Raw genomic sequence first — 11846 nt, 5'->3', positions numbered from 1 at the left:
TAAGAAGATGTAAAAAGGTGTTGTGCATAGAAAACAAGATGGAGAGAGATAGAGAGAAATAGAGATAGAGGTGTACTAGAAAGCAGGGCGCGGCGTTGTCGCGTCATCTTTGTGTGGTGGCTAGTGGTGACGTGGGGCGTAAAAGGTTACCTTTTGTATCCCATGACCCGATTTGGATGTTATTGACCATATAATAAATGGGTATACAAACTGGCATGTAAGAATAGACAGATGATGTTGGTAGAAGTACAACGTCCTAAGTTTTATGTTCCGCGTCTAAAATCCTGAGGGGTGCAAAAGCTCTTATGTGCACACAAATAACCAAAAGAAACAATGGAAGACAAAAAATAAGCATTGTTTTGGAACATGGGAATTTTCTCCCCTTGAGCCATTGTTTTAGAAAATTTACAGCGCATCTTCATTTCAAATTCTCTCCCCTTGAGCCATCTCTTGTACAATAGTTAACCATAGAAAGAATTGCCACAATTGAACATTTGGAAACAATTCCTTTCTTTAAAACACCAGTGCGGCTTTGCTGCACCCACCACACCCTCCTCGGAGTTAACCCCCTAGAAACTAAGAGCGAAATTTGAATTTATAAACACAATAACAATTGAGAGTGAATGATTAGTGGCTAGAAGTATATGACATGACTCACCTGACGTGTATATAATGTCAAAATGCAGTGGCTTGAAGTATAAAGCAGGATGACTCACCTGACATATATGTGTATATGTCAAAATGTAATATCCTTATATAAATATTGAACTAAACGAGCTTGTGGAAGGAAGAGAAGAAATGAATCTGTCATGTGATTTGTCATAAATACAGATAATATGATATTACAGTCAAAAGGTAAAATACAGAGCTATGTATCGGAAGATGGTCTAGGAAATTAGGAGAAAAGCTGCCATCAGAAGGCACAATCAGGTATAGCAAAAATGTAGCTATGAGAATAGAAAGTATATGTTCGTTCAGAAATATCATGACAGTTAACAGGAACATACTGATCAATGCATTTTTCGTGAACATGCTGAACATTTGATTTCCATGCTTGGTCAGCTTCTACTGGCTCCCCATTCAGATAATGTGACAAAGAGCCAGTACACTGTAAGTTAGAGTTTGGATTAGATTCTTCAAGTATACATTAAAGTTCTGCAAGACCAATCTCAGTGACTTGGAAAGGACGACAAAATTCACATTTTCAGGTGCTAACCATGGACCCATGGTTGTTTATTTTGTATTTGGCCCCGTTCGCTTCGCTGAAAAAACAAGCCGAAACACTGTTCCGACTGATTTGTTGTGAGAGAAAAACATTGTTCCGGCTGAAAAAACAAGCTGAAAAAATAGATTATAAGATAAGCGAACATGACCTTTGTGTTTAAGATCATATTAGCATCTTGCATTTCAAAATATTCAGAAAGGAGTGCAGACAGGAAATGACTCTTACTTTGAGACTGATTATTTGATCATTTGCCTCTTCAATTCTATGTTATGGTCATCCATTACATTTGGATCTCTTTTCAATGTCGTTTGAAGAGGTTGTGTGCTTATTATCTGACAACGCGTGCCAAGGCAAGATACAAGGCCTTGTTTAGTTCATCTCCTAAAGTTTACTCCCTATCCCATCGAATATCTAGAAACATGCATGGAGTATTAAATATAGACTAAAAAATAACTAATTGCACAGTTTACAACTAATTTGCGAGATGAATCTTTTAAGCCTAATTAGTTCATGATTTGACAATGTGGTGCTATAGTAACACATGTGCTAATGACAGATTAATTAGGCTTAATAAATTTGTCTCAAGGATGATTGACGGATTCTGTAATTTATTTTTTTATTAGTATCTGAACACCTCCTACAACACCCCATGTGACATCCGATATGACACCCTAGAACTTTACGCTGCATTTAAACAAGCCCCGAGATGAGTAGAGAGCGACGAGTGTCCATCGTCAGAGTCTGAAGACATTACCTGCAAGATGTGTGGTAGCACGGTAGGGTTGCGTCCAACCCTATCCCACGAATGCAGCTACGAGCGCTACGGCATGTGCGGCAATACAACGAACACTCAGTTGGGGTGACCCGTGGTTGGAGATGCAGAGTTCGACGGGAGGCAGAGCAGCAGTAATTCCAGCCGCAGAATCCACCAGCACCGCCCCGTCGGTGGGCCACTCCCGCCTTGTCGGGAGCTACATCTGCGGCTCAGTGTGCTCGGCTCGCTGCGCTGCCTCACCGGTGGGCGACGCCCGCGCTTTGTAGTCCGCAGTGGCGGTCGCGTCCTGCTGGCCAGGTTACGGCGCGGCAAGCAGAGGAGAGTGGAGGACGGGGCCGATCCGTGAGCGGAGCACGACGGACCGGCGTGCGCGGAAGGGAGTGGCGGCGGTGGCGGCGCGAATGCAGGCGAGGCCGAATCAAGAATTCAAGACGAAGCGAGAGGATGTGACAGAATTGTTACCTGGCGCGACGGACGGGGACCCGCTCGATCCACGATCGGACGTTCTATATCGCGTCTTGGCCAAATCCAATGGTTCAAGGTCTAGCGGGCGACGTTGCCCGATTCGTTAGCCCACTTTTGGTGCGGGAATCGTATATAGAGATTAGGAAAAAGATACATTGAAAGAAGAGAAATGTGAATCTCAAGTATTCTCGGACAAAATTTGAATCCTATATCGTCTTTTATTTTGGGATAGACAATATTGGAGAGGTTGAAATTTTCTGGTCTTTGCAAGACGTGCATTTTCTAAATCTTTGTTTGACATCACGGAGACTCGAATGCTAGCATGGTGTTAGAGCCTGTTTGGTTCTACATGAGCTCCTAAAATTCTTGTCACATCGAATGTTTGGATACATATATGGAGTATTAAATATAGACTAATTACGAAACTAATTGCACAACTTGCGATTAATTTGCGAGACGAATTTTTTAAGCCTAATTAGTATATGATTTGACAACGTAGTGCTACAGTAAACATGTGCTAATAACGGATCAATTAGGCTTAAAAATTCGTCTCTCAAATTAGTCTCAATCTATGTAATTAATTTTATAATTAATCTATATTTAATACTCCTTATTATTATCTAAACATTTGACGTGACATGTAAGAATCAAACGTCCCCTTAGTGCCGTTCTCCGTTCCGGTGCGGTCGTGTCTTGTTACTTGTTAGGCCACCTCGTTTGTGCCTGCCTCGGGCGACTTCACCTGGACACACTCCTCTCTGTCGGCTGTCGTTTCAGTCGATGGCTAGGCCTCACCATGCCGCCGGTCGCGTTGTCCTAGCTACTCCATGTACTTACAGGATGAGCTACTGTCAACACACACACACCGACATCGATCGAGACTCGAGGGTATAGCAGACTGCAGACGGCAGGTGACCATGCCGCAGATGAGGGGAACAAAGATTCAGTTGAAAGAAGAACCGGCTAGAATCGCCGATCGCGAGCAGTGACTGGCCCAAAATAATTCACACGTAGGAGGGCTTGCTGAAAGGGGTTTACTAGTTGGGCTCATGGGCCTCGACTCTTGTTACTTAGGCCATTTTTCCGCACACAGATTTATATTTCTGACGTTATTGGAGTCGAGAATTTTTAGGCTTTTCATGCTGCACAAGTTCTGGCCCTCGAGTTTCAACTCCGAAATTGGAGTTGGAGGCCTTAACTTCTGAGACAGATTATCAAATCTAGTTACATGTCGCAGCGCATAGTCCTGCTTGTAACTTGTAAGGCGCGAATTTGCGAATAATAAATTAATTTAATTCCACATTTCACACGCAATGACACGGTTACACTCTCTTAAACAGGCCTAGCAGGCCGTTGCTGACAACATTTTGACAGAAATGCCGTAGACATGAATTACGACGTTCAAAAACTTGCTCGATCACAGCTACACAGGGTGAGCGACGACACTGTTATGCACTGGCGGAGCGTGAGGACAAATCAGGGGGGGGGGGGGGGGGGGGGGGTGGCAATTTCAGGCTAAACTGAATGTCATGCATTTGCATAGTATTTGATCAAGAAACCGTAATCAGACCAGAGTCTGCAACTACTAGCTACTGCAATACAAAGTTGCATGAGCCCTAGCTAGCTAGCTATTACTATTGTGTGTTGTGTGCAGTATGCATCTCATTGTCCTCGAAGAAGCCTACCAAAAGAAAAGGTAGAAGAATATAGCAGCTTGGTAGTACAGAAAGACAATGAAGCTATGACGGTGAGGTGAGACAGTGCATGTAGCCATGCAGAATTGTTGGTGCACTCCGCATGCATGTCATACATGCTTGTAGGTCCTTTGAAAATTAAGCCACGGCAAGGGGGGCCAAAGCCCAGGCCCCCAACGTAGCTCCGCCAGTGCTATTATGCCCACTCTCTGTGTCTACCTAGCTCCTGGTGATTCTCCTCCTGGCCGAGCATTCACGAGGGGCTGCAGAGCCTTGACGACGATCGTCATGTTGGGCCTGAAATCGGCCTCGTACTGGACGCACAGCGCCGCCACCGCCGCGAGCTGCACAGAGGCGCACCTCAGAACAGGATCACAATTCACAAGGGAAATGCTAGCGCAGAGGAAATGGGGAAATGCCGTGCGTGTTCAAACTTCAACGGCGGCGTACCTTGGCCACGGCTTTCGGCGGGTAGTCGTCCTTCAGCTTGGGATCCACGCACTGCTTCACTTTGTCCTCGCTCAGTCTCGGAGTGGCCTGAACAAGCCAGAAACTTGTTGATTAATTAGGTGACTGAATTCACGCAGAGGTGCTGCATACGCAGTGAGATGCGAGATTGGCATCTCGGTCGGCCATGGTGGAAAAAAATGGAGAGGAAGGAACCTATACCCAGGTGACCAGGCTTTGCTGACCCTTGGGCATGGTGTGATCCACGGGCTTCCTCCCGGTCAAGAGCTCAAGGAGCACGACGCCGAAGCTGTACACGTCGCTCTTCTGCGTCAGCTGCCCCGTCATCGCGTACCTGATCGATCGACGATGCAAACGCACGTAGAGTCAGCGTCGTTCTAGCAAAGATACATAGAGTCGTGTCGAGAATCCGATGGAAACACTGGTGACGGTGGCGTGCGTGCTTACTCGGGCGCGTGGTAGCCGAACGTGCCGAGCACCTTGGTGGAGTGCAGGCGCGCGGCGGAGTCCGGGGACTGGTTGGTGAGGTTGAAGTCGCCGATCTTGGCGTCGTGGCCGTCGAAGACCAGCACGTTGCTGGAGCGCACGTCGCGGTGCACGATCGACGGCCGCGCCTTCTCGTGCAGGTGCTCCAGGCCCCTCGCCGCCCCGTACGCGATCCGCGCGCGCTGGCTCCACGTCAGAACGGGCCCGGGCTCCGCGCCCTGCACCCCCTTCTTCCCTGCGATGCATGCAATCGACGATGATCATGCGACGCCGTCATGGACTGATTCATTTTGGGTAGGCTTAAATGCTTAATTTTGTTGATTTTGCGTTGCACTGTACCATAGAGTATGTCGTAGAGGGAGCCCATGGTGGCGAACTGGTAGAGCACGATCCGGTTGTTGAGCTCCAGGCAGTAGCCCAGAATCTGGGTGAAGTGCTCGCACTTGAGCAGCGACACCACGGACAGCTGATTGCATTGCAGTTGCAGTAACCGAGAGGAGGCAACGCGTCAGTATGGGCTATTCAGCCAGGCGTAAATGGGGGAAGGAAGGCGTGCTTTTCGTGTCACCTGTTCGCAGAATTCGGCTTCTGACTGGCCGGAGGAGCTGCCGTTGTCGAACATCTTGACCGCCACGGTCTCCCCGGTGGCGAGCTTGGCGCGGTAGACGCGGCCGTAGGAGCCTTCCCCGACCAGCGCCCTGTCCCCGAAGTTGCCCGTGAGCCGGTTCAGCTCCGACAGCGCCACGGCCGGGACGTCGATGGGCAGCACCTTGGCCGCAGACGCAGCGCCGGTTCTCGGCATGTTCGGCCCTCTCGGCTGCTCTGCACGCACATTATCATTGCAATGTAATGCGCACGGTGAGCTAGCTAGCGATAGCGAGCCATGGCGCCAGCAACAACAAGCCCCAAACGAGGAGAAAGGGAGAGGGAAGAACCTGGTGCTCGCGGCGGCATCGCGGCCGGGTTGGCGGCGGCCAGCGGGGCGGCGTGGGGCTCGTCCTCCGCGCCGCTGCAACACCACATCCTGAAAACCCCGGTGTGCCGGCCTGAAACCTCAGATCCAAGAAGCAGCAGCAATGCAACCACGGCCGGTCGATCCGCGGTTCTGTACGTGCAAATATTGCAATTTGCTCGCAAAGCCGGCCGGCAAGCTTTGGACTAACCGATCTTATATGGCAGAGAAGGGAGGCGAAAGACTTGTGTCGAGAGCGCGCAGACGGACGACGCGATTCCCGGCCGGCGGCCGGCCGCGCGTTGCAATTATTCGCTGTTTGGCCTACGTGCGGCCTGCGCGGCTGAACCTGAAATGCGGTGTTGCTGGCATGTTGCCATGTAACCTTATTTTTCTTCACTTGTTTTTTTCCCCCTATCCTCGCTCTCTCATCGAGCCGCAGTGCTTGCCTGCAGACCCTGTGGACGCCAGGGAAAAGATGCGTGCGTTCTTGTCCAGGACACTCGTGTGCCATATCATTTTGCAATTGCAACGCGAGTGTCCTGGACAAGAACGCACGCATCTTTTCCCTCCAGTGTCCTGCCAGACAAACGCAAGCGCGAAAGTTTGTTTACTTGATCTACTTTATCACTTGGACTGACAATGATACCCTGGAGACAGAGAATTAAGTATTTTACAAGCACTTCCGTTAGAAATGAACTGCTGCTTCAGTTATCGACCGGTCGGTACGGTGATAGAAGGCGCATGATGCGCTCAGACATGCAGTAGTATATGGCCAACTGAAAACAGGAGGTCAGAGTCAGGCTGGTAGCCCACGTTCCCGCCGCAGCTTCGCTCCCGTTCCGACGTGCTCCCATGCTAACCCCACGTCGTTAACCGCAACGCATTGACCATGCTAATGCTAATTGCCTGGAGTAGCACTATCGCGCAAATAGAGTCGGACCTGTCTTCCGTCGAGAAACCAGCGCCACATTAGTCAACTTAACAATACAATGCATATTGCAGCGTTAAACAGCAATCAGTTCAGAAGGAGTCTGCATCTGCTCATGTGTTACTACTGCCATGCCAATGCGTGTACGATACAGAGACAATCAGACAACAAACTGAGCCAACCAAAACCATGGTCAACTCACAACGTGCCATCAGAGAATGCCAGAATGGGGCGCCTTTGTATGTACAGATAACAGATGAATGTACAGAAGGTAAGTCATGTCCCAAGCCCTGTTTGTGTTCAACCAGCACATTGATGCATACATGAGTTAAAACATGGCCGCATATATCTAGGAAAAAAGACAGCAATCAAATTAAATCCTTGATAGCAGAGTAGAGGCATGTGAAAAGTGGAGATGTCTATATATTCAGCAATATATACAGAAAGTGGAAGTACGAATGTAAAATCAACTTAGTACAGTACAATGAGAAATATAAGCATCGCAGCTAGAGTGAATGTGGGAAACATATATACGGATTTTTGAAGTTAATAAGTGTCCAAGGAAACATGGCGCGCCGTCCAGTTCCTGACCTTCACAACTCAAGCTGCCTTCTTGCCCTTGTATTTGCCAGCACAGATGACGTATACAATCAGGTTCAGAAAACTGAGGCCAGCAAGGAGCCAGAAGAAGTAATCAAGATGCCCTTCGTTCAAGTTGTCAGGAATCCATCCAGGGTTACCTCCCCTTGTAGTAAAGTACGCGACCATTGTCAAAATGAACGTGCTGAGATAGTTCCCGCCCGCAGTAGTGAGAAGATTAAGTGCGCTGCAGAGGCTCCTCATGGCGTCTGGTGACTGGTCGTAAAAGAACTCTAGCGCTCCAATGAATGTGAAAATCTCCGATAGACCAATCAGGAAATACTGAGGGATTTGCCAGAATATGCTCAGTGGGACTGGGACATTCTGATCCACCAGGTGTGCTTCCCTGGCAACTGCTAGTCGCTTGATTTCGAGGACTGCAGCGACTGACATAGCTATGATGGAAATTACCAGGCCAATGCCCATCCTCTGCAACTCTGTAAAGCCCCTCTCATTGCCAGTGAATCTCCTGGCTATTGGAACCACGATGTAATCGTACATCGGGACACATATGATGACACTTAGAGTGTCAAAAGTAGATAGTGAAGCTGGAGGAATCTTGAAAGAACCCAAGGATGGGTCAAGCACCATCCCTTGTTCCACGAACATTGTCGACATCTGAGCATATACAGCAGAAAACACTATTGTTGTTGCCCAGACAGGGAACATTCTTACTAGTATCTTCAGTTCTTCCACCTGGGTCACAGTGCATATCCGCCATGGGTTGTTGAAGTCAGCCGTTTTCACATCAACTTCGGTAACTGTAGCAGCCTTGTCTAAACATCTGAATAAAAAATCGGTTCAAATATGTTAGGCTCTTAGCTTCCACACAATATGGGAAAGAAGGCGATCAGCTATCCCAAAACAAATCATAAATATTCATTCATGTATTAGGTAAAATAACAGAGTGAAAAAAGGAGTATGTGTGCTTACAAGTTACAATTTAGTATATAAACATAAATCCTGAAAAGCAAAAATCAGGAACTGATGCGGAACTAGTAAAAGAACTATTTTCAGAAGTAACCAATTAAAATTTTGTTCTTGACTATGGTGCTCTGCTAGGTTATACTATAAATATATTATTTCTCTATAGTTCATAACCACTAATGGTAAGTAATTCCTCCAAAACTATACACTCCATGCACTAATTGTATATGCTGTGAGCATGCACCGAATGGCTACTCTCTGATGCACTAAAAACATATGTGTTGCAAGTATGTACCGAATGGCATACCATACCAGGCTCATATGACTAGGTGGATCAAGAGACATCCAATTATAAGTAAGCAGAGAGGACATCAAAATTATTTTGCCGTTCCCATCATTATATGAGGTCTATTTCTGCATGAGGTTGATTTTTCTCCAAGAGTAACTTTCTGCTTTGTTTATGTTACATTCCAGGACAGATGTGTTGAAAAACAAATAATACCGAATTGGGAAGTTGATCAATCACAAAGGTATAATGTGCTGACTTAATGAAAGAATCTGAACGCTGAAGTATGTCTAATTGAGTGTCTGATCCAAGAATAGAGTATGAGGAAGCTATGCCTTCTTTACTTCTCAACGAATTCCTGTTCATGGGCAGATAGCGGACGCTTTCCTATGCAAAGAACTCTGTTCCGTACAAGCGCCATAGCAACATCAACTACTATTCTTTACTAAGGAATAATTATTCGCAGTTTCTGAAGTATGACAATCAATCATATTATTATCTTTATCTCATACAGCTTCACAATCTATCTCAGTTTATAGTTGCTTTTACTATCATCTCATAAGATGGCATACCTGAGTTCATCTGTGTGCTCTATTTGCCGACTCCCCTCAATTGTTGATACCCCATTAGGTAGCTCATACAAGAGAGAGCTGTCCTCTGGGACAGGCACATTCCACTTGCGCAAAGAGACAACAATCACCTGGCATACTCGTGTAATAGGACTACCTCCTGGTTTTTGGAACCTATAAAGTGATGTGCCACAGAAGAAGCTTATGATTGCCAGCCCCATGAATACAGTCGGAATGCCAAAGCCCAGTCCCCATCCTACATTGTCTTGCACCCAAACCAGAAAGCTGCTTGATATGAGAGCACCAATGTTTATTGAAAAATAGAACCAATTAAAGAAAGAACCCTTCTGAATCCGCTCAGCTGGATCTGTATCATCAAATTGATCCGCTCCAAAGGATGAGACGCACGGCTTAATTCCACCAGTACCCAGGGCAATCAGATAAAGGCCAAGAAAAAAGACAGTATACTGAAAAGGGCTTGCTGGTGGGCAAACGGATCCTTCACAGGATGGAGGCATGAGCATAGGAACCGATGCTGAAAGAGTCAGTATTGACATCCCCTATAAAATTAAAAGATGATGTCAAGTTAAATAATAACAAACTAACAGGACTATTCCAGGATTAGTTGATTGTAGCACTATGTATATGGGCTAAACATGAATTAAGCAAAAGCCCGTATTCTACTACAAAGAATTTGAGGGCCTATTCATTAGTCAAAAAAGGAACGAATTACTCGCATGTCCCTTTACAACAGTGTTACCATGGCACTTCAGAGCAAAGATGACTTACGAGGAAGTATACTGTGGAGAATGTTGCAATTGTCCAATACCTCCCCCAGTATGCATCAGCCAGGATTGCTCCAATAAGCGGAGTCAAGTAGCAAGTTCCCTGCCATGTAGTCACATTGCTAGCAGCAGAGGCATTGCCAGCATGTAGCTTTTTTGTCAAGTAAGTAACAAGGTTCGTGGAGATGCCATAATAGGCCAGTCGTTCACAGCATTCATTACCTAGATTAACCTTAATAGTTAGTTGCAGGTTATGGGGGATTAAATTGGAAGAGCACACGTAGTGAATTTACTCTGGACAATACCTAATATGAATGGACATGCCTTCCATCTACCAGTTCTTTCCTTGACAACAGGATTTCCAGAAAAGTCAACTGATCCATCTCCAGTGTATACTACTTGGTTGGATTCCTGCAGCCAAGATCATATTATTACTCTGAAACAAATAGCACAAGTACAAAAAGACGAGAGCACTTTGATAATGTATGGGAATCATAATACATTGATGCACAGGCTTTACTTTCAACGGTAATGTGCAAAAGGAAGCAACTATAGCGATATGCTGGTACTAGCGATATGCCTAACAGCTTAGGACATCAAAAGTGAAGTGCCCTGGAAGACATGGTGCTTTTCAAGCCATTAGTTGAAAGAACAAAGAACCAATGAGATAAATTGTTTAGGCTCAGCTATGTATAGCAAGCAATATATCCAAAATAAAGTGAACAAAAAGAGTAAAAGCTTTTAATTAACACTGCAATTGCCAATTGCAACACCAAATTGTACTCATGACTCCATGACCATTATATATAATAACGCACAAGAATTATGCCTAAGTCATCCAACCAAAGTAACAACCACTGAAATCTCGACTTAGTGGAGGTCCCAAGCTATCCTTAAGAATCGCGCACTAAATTAATCAGGTTGTTGAGTTAAAGCCTTCTAAATCCCGTGCGCCAAGGCGTGATTTTTCCTAAAATAGGCTACCAATCTGACCGACACATCCAAGAAATCTAAACACAAGTAGAAAGAGCCTCTCTAAGTAAGGAGGAAAGGCCAACCGGAGGGAGAGTGGAAGTGGTCGAGCCAACTAACCTCCGGAGCGAGGAGCCCTTCCTCCAGCGCGACCGCCTCCGCGCGCTCGGCGCCGGCCATGGACCGTTCCCAGCGACGATGCGGTAGGGGCAGCAAAGTCTAAGAACACGCCTGATCGGAGCAAGAACAGTTTTTTTTTCTATCCTGTTTTTTTTGGCGAGGAAGCAACAACGACCGGTCCAACTCCAAGGTGGAATCGCGGGAGTGGTATTTATGGAAGTCGACTGGAGTAGCTTGTAGATCTGGGAGGGGCGGAACGAGTGAAGGATACGGCAGAAGCCAGGAAAAAAAATATATGAGAGCCTGAACAAAAGAAAAGATATTTTTTTATCTTCTTAACTTTAGCTTTTCCTATCTAATACATATATGTATAAAATTTTAAGAGGGAATTTAGAGGGCTCCATGTGCCTAGGATTGGTAGGAGGGCTAGCCCCGCTGCTTTGTTGTTCCTGTTCCTTTCCTGGTGGTATGTTGATTTTGGGCTCTGCCTCTTCTGGAGCTAGGGTTGGTGCCGGAATTGGAGTCGGGGTGCGGCAGTGCGGGGTAGTTGGC

At 46.3% G+C, this 11846-nt stretch overlaps 1 protein-coding gene across 1 annotated transcript; it reads right to left on the bottom strand.

The window, feature by feature from the left end:
* Positions 1-4374: 4374 nt before the first annotated feature.
* On the bottom strand, positions 4375-11514 carry LOC136536199 (protein NRT1/ PTR FAMILY 8.3-like). The gene is made up of 12 exons (XM_066528571.1): positions 11295-11514; positions 10508-10613; positions 10207-10424; positions 9421-9977; positions 7632-8419; positions 6049-6159; positions 5682-5935; positions 5453-5579; positions 5075-5348; positions 4829-4961; positions 4610-4696; positions 4375-4503 (listed from the first exon to the last, which is right to left on the bottom strand). The coding sequence occupies exons 1-12, from the start codon at positions 11352-11354 to the stop codon at positions 4375-4377; spliced, it is 2844 nt and encodes a 947-aa protein (XP_066384668.1). The 5' UTR covers positions 11355-11514.
* Positions 11515-11846: the final 332 nt, after the last annotated feature.

Source organism: Miscanthus floridulus, chromosome 2, assembly GCF_019320115.1.
Source record: "Miscanthus floridulus cultivar M001 chromosome 2, ASM1932011v1, whole genome shotgun sequence".
Taxonomy (NCBI): domain Eukaryota; kingdom Viridiplantae; phylum Streptophyta; class Magnoliopsida; order Poales; family Poaceae; genus Miscanthus; species Miscanthus floridulus.
This window is presented reverse-complemented; position numbering and strand designations above follow the sequence as displayed.